Source organism: Orcinus orca, chromosome 16 (assembly GCF_937001465.1).
Source record: "Orcinus orca chromosome 16, mOrcOrc1.1, whole genome shotgun sequence".
NCBI classification, from domain to species: Eukaryota; Metazoa; Chordata; class Mammalia; order Artiodactyla; family Delphinidae; genus Orcinus; species Orcinus orca.
Genome location: NC_064574.1, coordinates 86,713,753 through 86,734,426, shown reverse-complemented (window position 1 = coordinate 86,734,426; position 20,674 = coordinate 86,713,753). Strand labels below are relative to the sequence as shown.

The window sequence follows — 20,674 nt, the reverse complement described above, 5'->3', positions numbered from 1 at the left end:
GAAGAAAAAACACACAATCGTATCAATCTATTCAAGAAAGGATTTAACAAAATTCAACATCTACTCATGATAAACTTTTATAAGAATCAAAGTCAAATCAAGAATAGAAGGGAACTGCTACATCCTGATACATCTACAAAAAACGGTGAAGGACTAGGTGCTCCTCCAAGACCAGCAACAAGGCGGAGATGTCTGCCCTCCTCACCCCAATGCCAGTCTGCAAGTCTTAACCAAAGGCATCCCACTCACAGAAGATACAAAACCGATGTAGACAAGGTACAGATAAGGGTACCTGCCCAGGAAAATCCCAAGGAATCAACCAAAAATAAAGACCAAAAAAACCCTCACAGAACTGATAAGTAAATTCGGTTAAGGTGCAGGATACAAGATGAACAGCTCAGAAATCAATCATTTCTATGTAATAGTAAGGCAACATAAAACGAAATTTACAACTGATATAAAAAGGCATACTTAGGTATAAATCTAATAAAACATGCAGAGTCTGTATACTGAAAATACAAAATGCTGACAAAAAATCAAAGATGTAAATAAATAGATACGTATTGTGTTCACGGAACGGAAGACCCAACATAAGGAGAATGTCAATTCTTCCCAAACTGACGTAAAGATTTAACTCAATGCCAATAAAACTCCAGCAGGATTTTTTTTGGGTAGATATAGACAAACCAATTCTAAAATTTATATGGCAAGTCAAAGGAACTAGAATAGCTAAAACAACTCTGAAAAAGACGAATGAAATCGGAGGAGTCACACTACCAGATTTTAAAAACTTACCCCAAGGTTACCAGTAGTCAAGACAGGGGTGATGAGATAAACACTTAGATCAATACAGCAAAATGGAGAATCCAGGAAGAGAGAGAAATATGCCCAACCGATTTTTGACAAAGGCATAAAAAAGCAATTCAGCGAAGGAAGGACAGCCTTTACCATATATTGTCCTGAAGCAGTTAAACTTCTTTAGGCAAAAATAAAAGTAAATCTCCACCTAAACCTCCATCTTACGCAAAATTTAACTGAACATGGATCAGAAACTTAAATGTAAAATGTGAAACTAGAACATTTTAAGAAATAAACATAGGATAACGCCTTTGGTACTCAAGGCTAGGCAACGAGTTTTCAGACTCAACATCTAAAACTTGATAAATTGGACTTTTTCAAAATTTAAACCTTTTGTTTTAAGACATTGGTAAGATAATGAAAATGAAGTACAGACTAAGAGAAAATATTTGCGAAGCACATATTTGACAAATACGTATCCAATACACATAAAGAATTTGCAAAATTCAACAATAGGTTAAAAAACAAAACAACAACCAAAAAACAACTGGGTAAAAGACAGGTGAGATATCTGAACAGATACCTCACCAAAAAGGTTAAACAGGCTGCAACTAAGCACATGAAAAGGTGTTCAACATCAGTAGCCACTTGGGGAATACAAGTAGAAAACCATGGTGAGATGCACTACACGCTCAGCAGAAGGGCTAAAATAGGAATATTGACTATAGCAAGCGCTGACAAGGAGGCACCCAAACTCTCACACAATTCTGTTTAAGCACGGAGCAAACCACTTTCCAAAGCCAAACATGCACTTCATGCATTCCTTAGAAATTCCACTCCTGCGTGTCCACCCTGGAGAAATGGAAACTTGTGCCCACACACAGCCCGCACGTGCATGTTTACAGCAGTCCTAGTCACAACTGCCCGGAGCTGAAAACAACACAGATACCCGTCAACAAGCGAATGGATAAATTTTTTACAGCTGCGGCATGTCCATCAGTGGACTATTACCCAGCTATGAAAAGGAGCAACGACAACAAGGACGCAGGGCGCTTGGGAACCTGTAAATCAATTAGACCCGACAGCGGAGGACACGTTCTTGCAGGGTGCACACGGATACTCTCCAGAAAAGACTACATATGTTAGGCTACAAAACAAGTCTTAGAAGTTAAATTTATTGATCTCGTGGAATTAACTCAATGGGCTGAAAGTAAAACCCAATAATAGAAGGAAAACTGGAAAACAAATATGTGAACACTAAACATCAGACCCTTAAACAACCAACAGATAAGAGAAGAAATCACAAGGAAATCAGAAAATACCTGGAGGAAGTAAAATAAAACAACACACAGGACAACAGTGGAAGCAGTGTTCTGGGGGAACCGGTAGCCTTAAATGCCTACATTAAAAAAGGAGGATCTCAAATCGATAACCTAACTGTACACCTTAAGAAACTAGAAAAGGAAGAGCAAACTGAACTCAAAGGTGGTAGAAGGGAGAGAATAATAAAGATTAGAGACAAATGACACAGAGAACAGAAAACCAGTAAGAAAACTCAACAATACCAAAAGCTGGTTATTTGAAAAGATCAACAAAGTCGACACACCTTCAGCTGGAATGATTAATATATTTCAATATAAATAAAAATCAGTTATATTTCTATACAGTGGCAATGAAAGACAAATCTAAGAAAATAATTCCATTTACAAGAGCATCAAAGAGAACGAACTACTTAGGAATCAATTTGCCCAGGGAGGTATAAGATTTGTACACCGAAGACTGCAAAAGATTGCTAATAGAAATGAAAGAAAAACTAAATAAATGGGGAGACATTCCATGTTCATGAATTGGAAGACTTAATGTCGATGTTAAGATGTCAGAGAAATCAAAACGACCTTGGAAAAGGACAACAAGGCGGGAAAACTCATACCTCCTGGTTCCAAAACTTGGTCGAAAGCTACGGTATTCAGAAAGGAATGATCTATACACATAACATCTTGGATGACTCTCACTCACGCTGAGTGAAAGGCGCCAGCCTCACAAGGTTACAAACTGTAGGGTCTCATTTCCAGGCCATTATCGGGAAAAATTAAAACTGCAGGGATGGGGAGCAGATCGGTGGTCGCCGGGGGTTATGGGTATGTAGGTGGGCGACTGTAAACTGACGGCGTGAGGAGCACTTTGAAGTGATGAAATTACTTTATGCTCTGATTAGGGGCAAGTAATTAACATTCACAGAATTGTACACCGAGAGAGAGACCATTTTGCTACATGATAACGTTAACAGTAAAAAATAAAGGGTCTCCTAGGATACAGTCTGTGCCGTATCGTGATGGTGACAACAAGCGTGAATACTTGCTTGTCAGCGTGACTGTGGCGTCTGCTGAGGCGGCTGAGGAGTACTTTACTACCGCCATTCTGCACAACTGCAGGAGCATGGCGATCATCAAAAGCAGACTGGCTTTTATTTGGTTTAATCATGGTTTCAGGCTTCTCCAAAGACAACACACTGTCTGAGACCTGCCTTCTGGGTGGACGACTACCACAGCCCCACCCCTGGGTACCTCACCCTCGCGACACTGGACATTAAAAGGGACGCATCCTGCTGTATGCAGAGTATGCCTCAATGACACAGGTATTTTTAAATCCCTCTTCGGGATTTAAATCCCTAAGAATCCGTAGGCCAATGCACAGAAAGCACGGGGTGCAGAGCCTGACACACAGAAAGCACTGGGTGAACGTCCGCTGCTTTGGCACGATTGTTACTACTGCTGCTGGAGGGCGGAACTGTCCCCACTTTCAAAACCATAAGGCGTCGGAATCCTAGGTACAAGACAGCCCAAGCACCGTCGAGCTTCTGGGACCCAGAAAGTACGCTTGCCCATATGTCAAAACATGGCCAACAGTTAACGCACAGAGATGTTCATCACGGTTTGTTCTTAACAGCTGAAAACGTGAAAATAACTCAAACTCCAGAAGTGGGTTAGCCAACTGCGTTACGGAACAAACTATATGTTAATATTTACACGAAGTCTGTAAAAACATGGGAAAGCGTTATAATACAAAGTGGAGAAACAGAGTTTAAATGATGTGGATTTCACTATGTATAAAATATTTATGAATAGAAAAAAATGCCAAAGAGTTCAGTTTAAGACGCCAGTTCCAACATTTACATTTAAGTGCAACCTCTCTCAAAATTCCATTAAAACAAGAACAGGTCTTCCTTACTTCCTTTGAGGCCTGCTCCTGAAAGGACAAAGAAAACAGAAGGCACAGTGTCCAAAAAACTTCAGAAGTTGGAAAACAGATGAATGAATGGTAAATGACACAAAAAAGCTAACTCCTAGACCAGCAGTGGAAACGCCAAGAAGCTGCTACCACAAAAAGTGCCCCAAGTCTCAGGAACGGCATCACCGAGAGTTGCTTCCGGAAGCAGCGAGAAGGCAGGGCTCCAACTGGAAGTGGCTTGGATGTCTCTCTCTCTCTCTTCTTCCCCACTTTTTAGGAAATAATTACAGGAACTTGCAAAAACTGTACAAGGAGGCCCATGTCTTCTTCACTCAGTGTCTCCCTCAGTGGTAACGAGGTAAACAGCTTCCACGTGACGCTGTTGCATGTGCAGATGTGTGCAAACACCACCGCCATTGAGCCCACGCCCACCGTCTCCTCGGAGACACCCATCCCCCCACCTCCACCCCCGGTAACCTCTTCTTCTGTGTTCTAAAGAGACGGTGTAAAACTGATGTTAATTATTCTTTAAATGTTTACAGTTCTTCAGGGACACCATATGGGCCTGGCAACATATTTTGGGGGAACATTTTAATCATGAATTCAAGTTTTTAATGTTTGTAAGATGATTCAGATTTCCTGTTTCATCTTGGTTGAGTTTTGGTAGTCTCTGGTGTCTGAGGCATTGGTCCGTTGCCCCCAGTTAATGATCTGGCAAGCTTGGGGCTGTTCAGTGTCCTGTGTCCTCTACGTAGCCGAGGGCCTGCAGAGACACCCTGTGCACGCTCGATACTCATGACCTGTGTCTTCTCTTTCCAGACTTGTCAGTTTTGGTAGACGTTTATTAATTTTATTGACTTTTTTCCAAAGAACTGGCTTTCTGCCTCAAGAATTTTCGTTTTTCTCCTTTCAATTTCATTATATTTTGCTCTTTATTATTTCCTCCTTTCTGCTTGTTTTGGCCTTATTTTGTTCTTCTTTTTTCAGGGTCTTGAGGCTGGAATAGAAATCGGAGACCTCCCCACTTTCCTAATGCAAACGTTCAGTGCTGTGCACCCGCCTTCTCGGCGCTGACTCTTATTGTCCCACAGACTCCGACAGGTGTGTTTTCACCATCAGTCAGCTGTATTTGTCTCTCCTTTGAGATGTCCTCTTCCACACTCGGGCTATTTGTTTAAGAGCGTGTTGTTTAATCTCCAAACGTTAGGAGATTCCCCTGTTGTTTTTCTCTTACTGACTTCTGGTTTGAGCTCCTTCTGGTCAGACAGCACACAGGGTATGAAGCCGATTCTCCTGAACCTGCTGAGGTCTGCTCCACGCCCCGGGTGCGGTCCACGCTGCTGGCCTTCCAGGTGCGCTGCCCACGCGCCTTCCCTGGATGCGGATCAGGTCCTGCTGGTGGATGGCGGTGCTCAGTTCTGTGGATCAGGTTCCGCTGGTGGATGGCGGTGCTCAGTTCTGTGGATCAGGTCCTGCTGGTGGATGGTGGTGCTCAGTTCTGTGGGTCAGGTCCTGCTGGTGGATGGCAGTGCTCAGTTCTGTGGATCAGGTCCTGCTGGTGGATGGCGGTGCTCAGCTCTTCCACGTCTTGGCTGCTTTTCGGGCTGGAAGTTCTACGACGTCTGAGAGGCTGTGTTGGGGTCCTGGACTGTACGGGTGGGTCTGTCCGTTTCTCCTCTCAGGTCCGTCTCTGGGCTTCACGAGTTTTGAAGTTCTGTCATCTGGCGCACACGCATTTAGGATCGTTGTATCTTCTTGGCAGACTGAGCCTCATGTAACGTCCCTTTTTTGTCCACCGTATTTTACCTGAAATTATTCAATTAATATAAGCCATACCTACTTTAAAAACATTCATGTTTCCATAGTACATCATTTCTCATCCTTTTCCTTTCACCCGACCTCTGTTGTTACCGCTGAAGTTGAGTCTTGTAGATAAACTACAACTGGGTCGTGTGCTCATACCCACTCTGCCGATCCGTTATCGTCTAGTTGGTGCGTTTAGATCATTTACTTTAAAAGGAACTACTGATTTGCTGGTGCTTAAATCTGTCACTTTATTATATGTTCTCTGCTCATTCCCTCTGTTCCCAACTCCTCTGTTTCTCTTTTCTGGCCTGCCAGCAGGCTACTTGTACAGTTTTGTAGTGTTCTGAGCACTCTGCATTGCAGATACTTCTCAGTGGTTGCTGAAGCTATTAAGATACACATAGGGGACTTGGCCTCCTGGGGCTGACATATCCCTCTCCCCACTTTAACATAAGAATTGGTTTGTGCGTTTCTTCTGTCACCAGCATCACGGACGCTACGGGTTTTTGACCTCGAGTACTATTTCAGAAAAATGCGAGGACCGTCTCTTATACTTCTCCCTATTTTTACCCATGCCACTGTTCCTTCCCCTCGGAAATTCCAAGCTTTCCTCTGTTACCATGTCCCTCCTACTCGGGAGGCTTCCTTAGACATTCGTTAAGGGTAGGTGTGGGGGTGACAAATTCTCTTAGTTTCACTTTGTCTGAGAATGTCTTGATTTTCCTTTCATCCCTGAAGGATACTTCCACTGGCTGACAGTTCTTTTCCCTCAGAACTTGAAAACTGTGCACTTCATTCTGGCTTCCGCAGTTTCAGATGAAAAACTAGCTGTCACTCAGATCCATGTCCCTGGAGATGCTACAGTGCTTCTCTCTAGCTTCTTTCAAGATTTTTCCTTTGTGTTTAATTTTCAGAAGGTTAATTAGCAGGTGTCATGGTGTGGATTTCTCTAGTTTTATACTGTGAGGGCTTCACTTAGCTTCTTCAATCTGTAGTTTTATGCCCTTCACCAGATTTGGGAAATTTTCAGTCATTACTTCTTAAGGTATTTTCCCAGCCCCGATCCCTTTCTCCCTGTCTGGGACCCCAATTAAGCAAAGTCCCACACTGTGTCCCCTCATCACAGGTCCCCGAGGCTCTGTTCCTGTTTGTTTTCAGTCTGCTTCCCTGTGGCTCTGGTGAGATCATTTCTATTGATCTGCCCTTGAGTTCACAATTCTCTCTCTCGTCTGCAGTCTACTGTGGAGCGTATCCAATGAGCTTTCTATTTTGGTTATTGTATTTTCCAAGTGTATAATTTCTGTTTGGTTCTTTTTTTAAAAAAAAAACACATAATTTTTATTTCTTTGTTGAGGTTTACCATTTTTTCATTTGTTTAAAGAGGATGTGTAAGTGTTTGCAGAAGCATTTTTACGATGCTGCTTTAAAATCGTCATCGGGTAATTCCGCCACCCGAGTCACTGTGGCGTTGGTGTCTGATGACTGTCTTCTCTTGTGCATGTTACAGCTGCCCTGCTTCTGGACAGGATAAGGGGCTTTTGCTGCATCCTGGACACTCCAAGCATTACGCTGTGAGACCTCCTCCTCTTTAACCTTCCCCTGGCGGCAACCACCCGGCTCAGGAGGAGGTGGAAGTCCCTGCTGACACGATGCTGCAAAAGCAGACCCTGCAGACAGGGTGGTGTCAGCTGGGCTCCCCACTGGTCCACCAACACCAGGGCTGGTGAACAAGGGCCGCCCCGCTGCTCCAGGGTGGGAGCAGGAACTGTGTGCCGAGCCTTCTGACTCGGGTCAGTGACAGGAAAGGTGACCAGCCCCCGCCATCGCACTCTGGCTCCAATGCTGCCCCAGAGGATCAGCTCAGCCCTGCTGACACTCCCTGGGCTGACACTCCACTGCCTGCTGCAGCCGGTGGTCACCGAGAGCCCTGCTGGCCCAGTGGCACTGCCGGGTGGGCCTGGGTGCTGGTGCCATGGGGCAGGAAGGGGACGGGTTTTTCCTGGGCATGTGGCTAAAGTGGGGCGGTGTTGTCAGAGGGCTTCCCCTCGCGGGCGAACAGGCTTTCCTGGGAGCTGTGTGTATCTTGTTGCTGATCCAGGCAAAGTGCAGCTGAGAAAAGTCGGGAGCTCGCCGAGTCCCAGGGTCCTCGAGGCCACCCTTGAGCCCCTGCCCGGGCCTTCCTCGGTTGGTGTGATGCGCAGGGTTCTGGGTTGTAAGGGGAGGACCTGGGCATGACGCGGCTGCTCCAGCTGACCAGAACCAGAAGCTAAAGATCTTTTCAAAATCCAGCATCTGCACATCCTCTTCCGCATCTGATCTTATGTGTCTCTCCCCTGCCTCTGAAGAAGACCGGAAATTCATTTTCTTTAGAGAGAAGACAGCGGGCCTCCGGGCAGAAGGGTACCAGGTAGAGGGCAAAGTTGCCCGGGTCAACAGGGGACCGAGGGTACATCCCCACAGTGACACCGAGCTTGCCGGTCCTGTCCCCAGCTACACGCCCAGAAGCTGGCAGCCCAACCTCCAGATAGGCGTCTTCCCTGAAGACAGGACCCAGACGCCAGTCCTGAGGGCTCCCAGTGAAATGGCCACGTTCAACCTAGTGCAGCCGCAGGGAGTCCACCAGGCCCAGGGTGGGTCCAGGAGCTGCTCGATGCCCCCCCCCCCGCCCCGTGAGCAGATGGCTGGTACCACCAGGGCCTCGAGGAGAACATCAACAGGAGACCTACGCCCAGACCACCATGGTGACAGAAAGCAAGCAACTTAGAGGAAGCAGGCTGTGGGGACAGAAGAGAGCTTCATGAAGTCCAGGAGTCAGTGAGCGTGTTCTGAGTATAAAAGGACAACAGCAACACTACAAATAGGGTCAAAGACGTTCTCACGGTGGAAAGAATTCAGAAAGCTCAACACGCAGGTGAGAGTTTCAGAGAAGCAGCAGCAGAAAAGGGAGACGAGACGCCTCCCGAGAGGTGGGGATGAGAGGTGCCAGACGAAAGGCCTCTGGGTGTCCAGCACGTGGCGCAGACCGGGCCGCCAAAGCGCGTCTCTGTCACATTTCGGGGCGCCGGACGGCACACGGCTCTTCAGTCCCCCAGAGAGAAGGCACGAGGCGGGCCAGGACCCAGACCCAGAGGCTCTGCCCGGTGCGGGGAGGCTGCCCCTCGCACCCACCGCAGGGTCAGCGCAAGGAGTGGACAGACGGGGTCGTGGCCCCGGCTCCCCGCACGGTCCAGGCGGGGACCCTGTGGCTGCTGGCAGCCGGGCAGCAGGTGGGCGGAGGGGCCCAACGCTGGTTCCCAGCGTGCCTGCAGCCCGGGCGGAGGGGTCCTGCTGGCCAACCAACGGGCTTCCCGGCGGAGCTGCACGTGGTGCGGAGGGGCAGCGGGAGGCTGCCCTCAGCCTGGAGCACCAGGGTCTGGGGGCCTCACCCCGGCCGCGGCTGCCTTTCAAAGGGCACCCCTCGCTGAGGTCCACAGGCCCAGGCCCAGGTCCACGGAGGCGCGTTTGGCTTCAGGGCCTGGGTCGCGGGGGGTGACCGTGCGGCCACGTCCATGTTCGGCCGCGCCCGCTCCTGGGACCCAACACTCGTCTCCTGATCGAGGGCAGTGTAAGACCCAGAGCAGGGGTGCTCAGCAAGGATCCGTTCAGTAAGTTTTCTAAAGAAAGAGTAACAAGAGTCTAGCCCCTGGCAGTCTGGAAGGGGAGGGACGGGGCCCAGCACACAGCGCCATCCTCGGGGGGAGGGGGCGTCCCCAGTGCCCCCCAGCCCCTGAAGCGGGGGACTGCGCGCTGGAACGGGCCTGGGTGGGCAGGTGGGGGGCCCCAGGCGGCAGTGAGGGCACCGGAGGGCGGGACGGGCAGGCGCCGGTCTCCAGGACGAGCAAGTCTATCCAGGTGCTAAACCCACAGACAGCACCTGGGATCCCCCAGAGCCGCCAGCACAGACGCAGAAGCCCAGCCTTGTTCCAGCTGAGAGAGCCCTTCGGCCGCTGCCACTCAAACCTTTACTGAACTTTCCCCAGTTTCCTTCCTCAAGAGAGTGACGCTTTAAAACGTCACGTGCATACACTTAACGCGCCACACACGCGACATGTATGTTTAACACACACGCAACCTATGCACAGCAGCTCCACCTGTGTGCGTGACAAAGGCACGCCGTGCCCACCCTGTCCTCACCCCCATCCTCGGGAGGAAGGGGCTCCAGGTGCCCCCAGCGGGCAGGGCCAGCCCTGGGCCCCAGGCTCCCCTGGCCGGCCAGGCTTCCAGGGAAGGCCGAAGGGCGGGTGACGGACGGCAGGCCGTTGGGTTCACAGCCTTCCTCTGCACTGACCCCTTAGGCGAAGGCGTTCCTGGATCCGTGGGAGAAGGAGAGGACCAGGGAGGTGGAGGCTGCCTGGGTTTTCACTCGGGGCGGGGGGGGGGCCCTGGAGTCCCTGTCGCCCTCCCGACCGTGAGGGGGTGACGGTGGGGCCACATGTCCCGGGACGCCTGTCCTCAGGGGGCCCCGTGCGGCTTCCTGGGAAAGCCGAGGATGTCCTCAGCTGTGTGGAGGACACTGACCCCGCAGTCACCGCGTGCGACGCTGGGAAACCGAGGCACAAGGAACGAAGGGCTGACCGTTCAGACACGGAAGGCGGCGAGTGCAGCAGAGCAAGGGATGCCAGGGGCAGGAGACCGCCCGGTGCGGCGGGGACCAGGAAGCGCTGTGAAAGGGGCGCCCGGAGGACCCTCGGCCCACAGCTTGAGGGCTGACCCCACAGCGAGGGCTCAGCAGGTGCTGGCAGCTCCCCTCCTGCCTCCCCACCCGGCTCAGATGTCACTCCTCTGCTTTGAAACCTTGGACAGCTTCCTGCTGCTCACGGGAACACGGCCACAAGCCTCACCAGGGCCGACGGGTCTGGCCTCTGCCTGGCCCGGCCGCCCGGCCGCCAGCGAGCACATCCTCCCATGCGCCCTCAGCCCCACGCACGGGCACCCACCCGGGAGCCCCCCAGACCTGCCCGGGCGCCCCTGCTGCACTTCGCGCTGCCCGTCGTCACACACGCACGACCGTAGGTGTGTCCCCGCAGACAGCGCCGGGACAGGAGTGGCCTGCCGTCTGCTGAGACAGAGGGAGGCCTGGCTGTCAGCACCACCCGAGGAAGGCGGCTGAGCAAAGGCAACACGGGGCAGCGGGGCTGTGAGCCGCGAGGACGGGAGGTGACTTGTGAAGACGACACCGGGGCGGGGGCAGCCCTGTGGACGGGACGTACCTGAGCGAGCTCACCTCCTCCCTGGAGAACAGGAAGCTCTGCTCGGCCGGGCCCGCCTGGGCCTTCAGCATCTTCAGCTCCATCTCCAGCTGCGAGGAAGCACAGGAGGGGTTGAGCGCGGACCACGGGCCCCAGGAATCTGCAGGCGCACCCGCTTCCCTCTCCCCGGCGCCCCGCCCGTCGCCAGGCCTCCCGCAAACACAGGGCCTCCCTGGGTTTTCCTTCTTGTCTCCAGAGCAGCAACAGACACGGTCACAGGGGCGCGTGGGGGGACATCGAGATCCGGGGAAAGGGGGCCGCGGCGGCCGGACAGAGCAGGCTCTAGACGCACCGACGCTCTGATCGGCTCTGACATTTTGATACTTTATTTATCTTGTGACTTCAAACTCCTCTACAGGATGTCAGGCCACGCACAGACCGCTGGGAAGAGACCCACGGTGGGGGCGGTGTGGGGCAACGGCGAGGCTGGAGGAGAGCAGGGAGGAGACTCCCGCGCGCACCCACGGGGAGGAGCAGAAACGGGGCGGGCGGCCCCGAGCGGGGGCAGAGCACTCTCCCACACCAGCGCCCGCTGCCCTGGGCTCCGAAGGCCCCTGATGAGACGCCTGCATGCAAGTGCGCGGCGGGCCCCGGCAGCCGGCTGCAGGCTCGGTGCCACTGTCCTCACGCCGGGATCTGGCCGTTCTCCAGTCCGCCCTCGGGGCCTCCCACCCCCGCACCAGCCCAGTCCCCGCGTGTGGGTCACCGGGAGGAGAGAGGGCTGTCATCGAGCTCCGCTCTTCCTGGCCTGCGCCCGGCCACCCGTCTGCCCGCCCTCTCAGCCCTGGTGTGCCGCCCACCACCGGCACCGGGGACTCCTGCTCTGCCGGCTGTCCAGCTGTGTCCTGACACCCCAGAGAGAGGCCCTTAACCTCCCACCCAGTTCTCCACCGAGCCCCTGAGGGGACAGGGGATGCGGGCAGGACCCCTCGTGGCGCCCACACTGGCCACAGGCAACAGCCGTGAGTGAGGCGGCCGGTCCCTGAGGCTGGGTCTATGGCCCCGGCTTCACCACTGTCCAGGCTGCATGGCTGACGACCTGCCCCTTAACCCGGGGCGGCCAAGAGCTCCCAGCTCACATCCCAGCACGTGCCCTGCATTGGTGGGAAAGGTGTTGTGACAGACAAGCAAGGACCCGCAGCCCTGGGCAGAGGGGAGGAGAGCGTCTCCTTCATCTGCCCTCCCGGCCTAAACGGACAGGCTGACGCCTGCAGTGCTTCCTCCTGGAAACGTTCCCTCCAGGCCATTCTTGGAAAGGTCCTCCTGGGGCGACCTGATTTAGGAATTCTTGGGCCCCAAACATCCGGTCTTTATGATGCCCCAATGAGTCATCAGGTCCCTGGAGGAAACCCTGCCCCTAAATGGGACCAGCGCACACCCGGGAGCCCGAAGCCTGAGGGCTGGAGCGGACACCGAGCACAAGCGCCCTGCGGGCCAGCTCCCGGCGGACCAGCTCCCGGCGGACCAGCTCCCAGGCGGACCAGCGCCCTGCGGACCAGCTCCCGGCGGACCAGCTCCCGGAAGAGCCTCGGCACAAGTGAGTTACACGCGGGTCCGCACGCTCAACCCCTACTGCCTCTCCCGGTGCCGAAAGGACGCAGCCCAGCGCCCGCCTCGCCAGCTGCACCCCGATAGGCGGTGGCGGCGCTCTCAGCTGGGCCCCCCGTCGGGGTGACGGCCCGCTTCACAAGCAAGCACCAAAGACGCCTGGGCAACGTGGCGTCACGTGCAGAACAAAACCGTGCGTATTCGAGGAGAAGTGACACCCACCGTGTCCAGGGGCCCCTCACCTCTACCTCAGAAGCCTGGGGCTCAGATGAAGCTCCTCCCAGGAGCCGAGCTGTCCCGACGCGCGGACGCTGCCCTGCCCCTCACCCGAGTGTCCAGGCCTGTCGCTCCTCTCTGACACCACCAGGCCTCCTAGCTGGTGGCCAGTGGGTGGGCACCCAGGAAGCCCCTGCCCTCACTGTGTCCAGCCTCATGGCCACAGTCAAAGAGACCAGCAGAGACACGAACCTCACTGGACCAGGAAGACTCTCTCCCGGGGACATAGGGCCCGACAGTCCAGTCTGGGCTGCTCTCTCTCTCTCTCTGTTTTTGGGGGCGGGGGCTGACCTCTTGAGCAGAGGAGAGGCAGATACCCCCAGCTACCACGTGCCCGTGCAGCAGAGCATGATGGTGGTCTCTCCTGGAGATGCATGGTCCCGGTGCCCTGGTGCCAGGCCCTGCCCGAGGCCCGGCAGCACCTTGTCCTGGATCCGGCGAACGCTTTGCAGCCTCAGGAGCTAAGGTTCAGGTGTCGCACGCAAACGGGTGCACGTGGAGAGGTCTCTCTCCAACTTCGCCCCGTCCCCTCCTGCAGCCTGCATCTCCCGGGCTCAGCTCACACATTCACCAGCTAAAAGGTCAACACTCTTCCCTTCTCTTAAATTTATTTCTTGTTACAAAAATGGAAGATTTCCTACACCTCGTTTCGTACGTTGAGTTTTTCACGGAACACATTTGGAGGTATTTCCAGACTAGCACAGAGGGAGCTTCCCTGTTCACTTTCGTGGCTCCTGGAACCATCCCAATGGCCAGCCTCCTGCTGACCAACGTCTGACCTGCTTCCCACCTGGCGGCTCAGACACACCGGTCCCCACGGTGTGAGCTGACCTGCAGGACGAGTCCTCAGAGCCACACGTCTGCCTGCAGTTCCATCCGATGTCACCACAGCCCTGGGGTTGTTACCGCGCAACCCAGGGCAAAGCTGGCCTGCTGAAGGTGGTGCTGTGGTGAAGGACAGGGCAGTGTCTACTGCAGGGCGCCTGGCGCCGGGCCAAGCAAGGAGCACAGGCTGCTCGCGCTCAAAAGCCCCGAGCCCCCCCGACAGCTTCCAGGGAAGGGTTTTCAAAGACACCGTCAGGGGTGAGGGTTGTGGGTGTCTGATCAGCTCGTGGACATTCTGCAGATCTGTTGGCGGGGGTAACTGGGTGGTATTTTGGGAGCCAACATCATCGACCTTCTGCTTCCAACTGGTCTGGTGTCGACATGCTGGTGGTCAGCACGCAGCTAACTTCCTCTACCAGGCAGGGTTTTAACGTCTGCAAAACAACTCGAGGAGCCGGCCCAGGATGTTATCTACAGCCCTAGGAGGACCTAGAGGTCCCTGACTTCATTCCAGGGCTAACCTCTTATTATTATCTTGTCTTGACTGTTCTCCTTTGTTTCTGTATTTCCTCACTTTTCTGATTAAATTTGCGCTTTGGAACTTGGGGACAGCCTAGGAGGCTAAAGATCTTCTATGGACAAGAGGCAGGGGACCCGGTGGTGGGGGACGTCTGCCTCCCGGAAGGCGCGAAGCGTCCTGCTGGGTTTCAGGTTGGGGGCCCGGACGTCCCTGCTTCGGTACAGAAAGGGCTCATCGTCCCCCAGGGACTCACTCACTGACTTTCTGTTTGTAACTGGGTCTGCTTCTGACATCCTGTTCTGTTGACAAGAATCCTGGGATCCTCTCTCCCACCCCACCCACCCCACATTAAAATAAACCAAACAACCCTTTTTCACAAAACCAGGGCTGTGCAGAAGGTGAGGCCGAGGCTCCAGGACTCGGCCGCGTGCCGAGCCGGCACGTCCTTCTCGACCCGCAGGCCCGTCCGGGGCCCTTCGTCTTTCCACCTCTCGCTGCTGTGCACGGCAGTACCTTCTTCCTTGTCTCACTTGCTGTTTCTGTAGATACAGGGCTTGTCCCATTTCTGCACATTCACTTTGTTGCCCACCCGTTCACTAGGGCCTCAGGCTGACGGCGAGGCCTGTCGGCCGACCGTCTTCGCCCCGATCACGCCCTCCTCCACAACGCAGGCACCTGGAGCTCTGCCTCTTGTCTCAGGCGGATGACTGTGTCTCCAGGATACCAAGGTAAGGCTCTAATACTGCACATCTCTTTTGGAGTCGGGACTGATAGGTTATATTTCCCTAGAAAACTATTCATTTGGATTTTTATTTTAAATGGAGTTGTGACATAACTCTTAACTTTTTACAGAATTCACGTAGACCTAGTAATTCTTCCTAGGTTTGTCTCTCTTTTGTTTTCATTTATCTTCCTTACTGTTGAGGTGAAGTTGCACACAGGGCAGTACACACCTTGTGAGTCCAGCTCAATGACTCTGCCCGTCCGTACCTGGGGAACCGCGTCCAGGTCAGATCAGAGACTCTGGCAGCCAGGACACGCTCTCCTGCACACACCCCTGCCCCGAGTCAGTAACTCCAAGCTAATTACTCTTATTTCTTATTTTGGGTGGTGATCTTTCTACTAATTTTTTACTAGGATTGTGAATAATTAATATGTTTTACTGGTTTGTTTTCAAAGCACAGGCATTTGGATTTGTTATTTCTACCATTTTTCACTTTCTCATTAACTTCTGCTTTGATCTTTACACTACTTTTCCTTTACTAAGGTTTATTCTGTTTTCCAAGTTCTTGAACTGGGTGTTTAATCCATATATATTCACTCTTTCTTGTTCAATAATATAAATATTTAAACCTGTGATTTTTCTTCTGAGCACTGCTCTAGTTGTTTCCCACGGGCTCTGAAGAGTTTCCATTATGACTATTTTCTAGATTTTATGCACTTTTGAATTGCATATCATCTTCTTTGACCCAAGCATTGTTTTAGACAGTTTTTTGTTCTATTTCTTTTTTTAGTTTCCAAGTGTTAGGAGCTGCTTCTTTTTTTAGTTGTGCTCTTAAATTCAAATTTCATCACACTGTGATTAGAAAAAGTTATCTGTCCTAGTTCTACCTATTTGAATTTATAAAGGTTTTCTTTATTACCTAATACATGATTAAGTTTTGTTAATGTTTTCCATGAGCCCTTTTTAAAAAGAGCGTTCTTTAGTTTCAGGGTTAAGAGTCGGGGGTGTGTGTGTCTGTCTCTCTGTATATATCTATCACAGACCTTGTATTTCTTGCTATTACTTATTCTTTGCCCACTTGCTCTATCGGGGATTAAGAGGTAAAATAATTCTCCACTACTGGTGTCCTTGACAATGTCCTGTTGAAGCTCTCCTCTTTTTTTGCTTTTCTGAACACTGATGGTATTTTAGTTGACACAGACATTCATCTGCACCTTTACTGTCGAAAAGCACCTATCTCTGTTTTCTGCAATGCATTTTGGCTTGAACCGAAATTTAACTGCAATCAAGGTTATGACCTCTGCTTTCTGTGTACAACTGCCCACATGCCTTTGCATCCTATACTGTCCGACTTTTTTAGGCTTTACTTGGTAATCCAAACAGAAAGTCTTTCCCTTTTAACAGGCGAATTTCGCCCGTTTATATTTTGATAAAACATCTGTTTGGATTTATTTCTGGATTTGTATTGTTTTGCTTTGTTTCATAACTCAAAACGATTTTATTCTATGGCTTTTTTGTCTTGCTTGCCTTTGTGTGTGAAATTTTCTTGATACTTGGAAAGGTTTATATTTTTCATTCTAGTGGTTGTTTTTGTAACTTCTGACTTCCTATGATACCTATACTTCGTTTCCAACTGTTCCGATCAACTTCCTGCACCAAGTACCTGACTAGTCAAACGTATCACCCTTCTCAGTGTTCACCTTTCTACACTTAAACACGCTTCTGCTTGATGTCATCTTTAGACAGTACGTTTTGATCGTCAGCTTCTGATGATGAGAAAACCAACATTCTTACGTTTCCCAGCATCTTCTCCCTTCCCAGGTATCTTACTGACTACATCAACTCTAAGTCACTAGAATGTGGACCGTTTACACTGTGCATTGGCTTTACCCTTCCAACCAAACAGACTCAACTCCTGCTGTGGTCCTCCCGGCGCCTCGCCTTCCTGACCCCCACCCCCGGCCCCCCCGGCCCTCTGGCTCCGCCCCGAGGTCAGCAGCTCCGGGTTCTTCTCTTCCTCTGGCCTCCCCTCCCCTCTTTGAGTGCCTGCACTTGGTCCCAGCTTCATGGATTCTACCCGATTGCCAAGTCTTATTTCTTGGCAAAATGTTCAGGTACAATTCTCACCTGCTCAGTGTCAACTTTTTTTCTGTGGAATTTTTCCTGTTACTTGTTTTTCTACACAATTTTTGGTTTTATGAAACCGTGTGATGCTGCCTTTATTACTCATTGTCGATGATGAGGTTTATTCAGTCTGGCTTTGTACAAAGGCTACACGAGGAAACCACGGGCGTCTCCTCTGACGTTAAATCCCAACAAAGGGTCTGGTGTGAGTTCCGTTCGCCTTCGCTGCCTCCCTCTGCCTTCCGCCAGCTCGGGGGCATTGAGACCTCCCCTCCCCCTCCCGTGCCACCGCAGCCCCGCCCACCCCGCTGCCCCGCCAGCCTGGCCCGGGGCTCCTTCCCTGCACACCCCCTGCTCATTCCGGGCTGGGGGCCCTTCCCCTCCTCTGTGGAGGCTTGGGCTTTAGCTGTATTTCTTTTCTGCCCAAATTTCAGTTTGCCTTTGTGGTTTTCACTCTTCTCAGTACTTCTGGATGGCTTCCGGGAGGGAAGAGGGAAATGCTGACCTGCAGCACAGCGTTCGAAGCAGAAAACCAGGCCCTTCTAGTCTGACCGGTAACCTTGGACTCATAACTAACGTGCTTTCAACTTTATCACACTCACACCCATACTTGTACACACACACTGACTGTGGCCCGCCCCTCCCCAGCCCCCCATGCGTCTCGGGGTGGGACCCCCTCAGGCCGGGCCTGGCTGCAGCCGGAAGCACGAGGGCTGGTTAGCGGCTGCCCTGGCACAGGAAGAAGACAAGGGAGCACGGGAAACACATCCATACCGCGCTCTGCTACTACCTATTTCGTACTTCACTGACAGCAGTCCGTATTTGAAGTTTGTTTGTAGAAAAAGAACACAAGGCCTAATTGGACCGCCTCTTCTGAGGGGCGCTGCTAAATGACCGAAGGCCGAGAGCTCCGCTGCGGTACCCGTTCAACAGCAGATTTACCTCCCGGTGGACAGCACTCCAAAGGAGAGCGTCTCCTGGGGTCACCTGCACCGCAGCCCACACTCCCGCCAGCTAGAGCCGCCTCCTCCCTGAAGGCCTCCCCTCCTCGTTTCCGAATTTCATCTCCATAATGAAACATACACTGCTATAAATTATTTTTCTTTTGTTTCCTCTTTGTCCTACATGTAGACACTACTGAAAACTGACATTTGTAAAACCATGTGCAGATGGGAAAGGAAGGGGACTCGACAAAGCGTTTGCTATCAGAGGGTGCTGGGTCTCACGGGCCAGCCTCACCTGGTGGCCAGGCCACGTGCACGGAGCAAAACCGCCACGGCCTGAATCTCCCTCCCGCTCAACTCCGTCCCCTGAGGAAGAGCCCTGGGGGCAGCACCTGCAAAGGCCCCCCAGACTGGCCGAGGCAAAGGACGGGACGTTCGGGACGTCTGCCGTCCAGGACGTCTGCCACAGCGACCTCTCCAGCCCACTCCAAGTCTCCACGGCCATCGAGGACCCAAGGGCCCTTGAGAGCTGGTTCTCCTCGGAGGGACTGTCTGGGTCGACCCTGACCCTCCATCTGCAGCAGGGTTGGATCACAGGGCAACATATGCGACTAGAAATGAACTGAGTCTGTGCCCGGGGGGAGACAGGCCGCTATCTCGGGGGCAGCGGAGGCACCTACGCATGGAACGTCCTCCTGGGATGCCAAGGGCTGGCCCCAGGAGAGGTAAGAGCGGGCACGCAGGGAGGGGGTTCCAGATGGAGGAGGAGGGGCACCCAGTGGGACCCGGACCCAGAGGGCAAAGGCGCGGAGGCGTGAAAACCGGGAAAGCAGGAAGCGTGCCAGGGTACACTGACTTTGGTTTCGTCAACTGATTCTCACGAGTCTCTGCTGGGGCGACCCTAAAGCAGCAACGCGCTGTCCAGCACCTTCGGGAAGAGGCGCTGGCGCTCCAGGGAGCCGGGGAAAAGCAGGGCCAGGGCAGACCTTTCTGGAAGGGCCCTGGGGAGGGGGCAGGACCCCCCGCGGCTGGGCTGCCTACCAGGGGCTGCATGAAGGCTTTGGGTGCCCCCAGCACCAGTCCCGCCCCCGGAAAACCGCACCCCCGCCTCGCCCCGTGCCCCACGCCGGGACAGGGAGTCGGGCCGCTGTGCAAACAGACCCCTCCGTGCCTCTTCACCTGGCCCACCGTCCCCCCCGGCCCCCCAAGGCCCAGAGCGACAGCCACATCCTCCACGACACGGCGATGAGCCCAGGCCGGCCGGTGACTGTGCCCTGCCGGCCTCCTCGCTCACACCAGAGCCAGGCGACGGTGCTTCTGGCCGCGACGGGGGACCTGGGATACCACCGAGCCTCCCTCCTGGAACAAGCACTGAACAGCGGGCAACACGAACAGGATCCCAGAGAGACGGGGACCACGAGGCCGACCCGGCGCCCGGTCTGAGGAGAGTCCAGGACGCAGCACAAGCCAGGGGGAGGGGCAGAGCCAGGAGTGCGGGAGGCCGAGGCAGCCAGAGGCCACGGCACGGGGTGGGCAGGGGGCCCCTGAGGACCCCGCAAAGCCGACTGCATACGCGGGAGAAACGAGGCCCTCGGGCCGAGGACTGAACCACGAGGAAGAACGAGAGGGACCAGTGCTGCTCCCCGCAGCCAGGCTGCAGTCTCTGGGTCCACGGGGCGCTGGGCAAAGCCCTCAGGAAGGCACGGTCACCCCAGCAGAGCGCTGCTCCGGCACAGCCCGGGCCCCGCGGGGACCTGCCGCCTGCACTGCCCTGCGTCCCTCTGCTGACAAGGCCCCTCCCTCGCCGTGTCGTAAGACTTCAATGCTAACGGTCCTCAAGGAGGACCTCAAGGAGAGCTCGCTAATACAACATGACCTCTAAATAGAGACCGTGAGCTTCAGTTTAATTCAGAGGGCGGCAGCTCATGCCTGGGCGGGGGCGGGTACCCAGGCCCACAAAGCAACAGCCAGTGTGGGGAGCAGGGGACGTGCTCTCCCCTCCCCCGACAGCGACTCTAACTAACACGGCCACTGCTGAGCACCAGGCAAGGGTGCTCACGCACACGAGCTGCACACAAGTTCCACCACAGGAGCCCAGCCCCTGTCAAGCCCCACAGACGGTCATGATGGGGCTGAGGGCCCGGGCTTCCAGAGGTGCCCACACAGGGCCCTCAGCCCAGGGATCCAGGCTGCTGCCTCATCCGCAGAGCCCCCATCCGGTAGGGCTCCCAGGGCTCCCAGAGAAGACAGGATGCTGAGAGCAGAACAGAAATCCTCACAACACTGTAAAGCAACTATACTCCAATAAAAATTAATTAGAAAAAAAAAAAGCAGGAGGAGAATCCTGGTCAAAGCACATTGTTCTGCTCAGCTCTGGACCTGTCAAGCACCCAGGAAGGTCTCTGGAGGGGCTGCTGCTTCCTGGTGAGGGTGGGAGGGTCTGAAATGGACCCCCTTTGTCAATTTCCATCCCAGCCTAGAAGGACACACGGGTGCAACAGGCCGCAGGCAGCCACCAATGGCTCACCGAGCTGGTGACCTGAGCTGGGACACACCTTCACCTCAGAAAAAAAGAAGCCCAGCTGCAGAGTTT

The 20,674-nt window shown here is 53.5% G+C and overlaps 2 protein-coding genes across 15 annotated transcripts in view; both read right to left on the bottom strand.

Moving 5' to 3' along the window:
* MAD1L1 (mitotic arrest deficient 1 like 1) overlaps window positions 1–20,674 on the bottom strand; it is a 316,733-nt gene that overhangs the window by 92,597 nt on the left and 203,462 nt on the right. For all 14 annotated transcript variants that reach the window (XR_004482842.2, XR_007472361.1, XR_004482844.2 and 11 more), the window contains one exon: window positions 11,082–11,170. Coding sequence is in view for 11 of the 14 variants with exons in the window: in XM_004268980.4 (XP_004269028.1) it covers window positions 11,082–11,170 (89 nt within the window). In the remaining 3 variants the exon portion in view is untranslated. The remainder of the gene's footprint in view (window positions 1–11,081; window positions 11,171–20,674) is intronic.
* PSMG3 (proteasome assembly chaperone 3) overlaps window positions 1–20,674 on the bottom strand; it is a 348,811-nt gene that overhangs the window by 272,730 nt on the left and 55,407 nt on the right. The gene's annotated exons all lie outside the window — the stretch shown is intronic.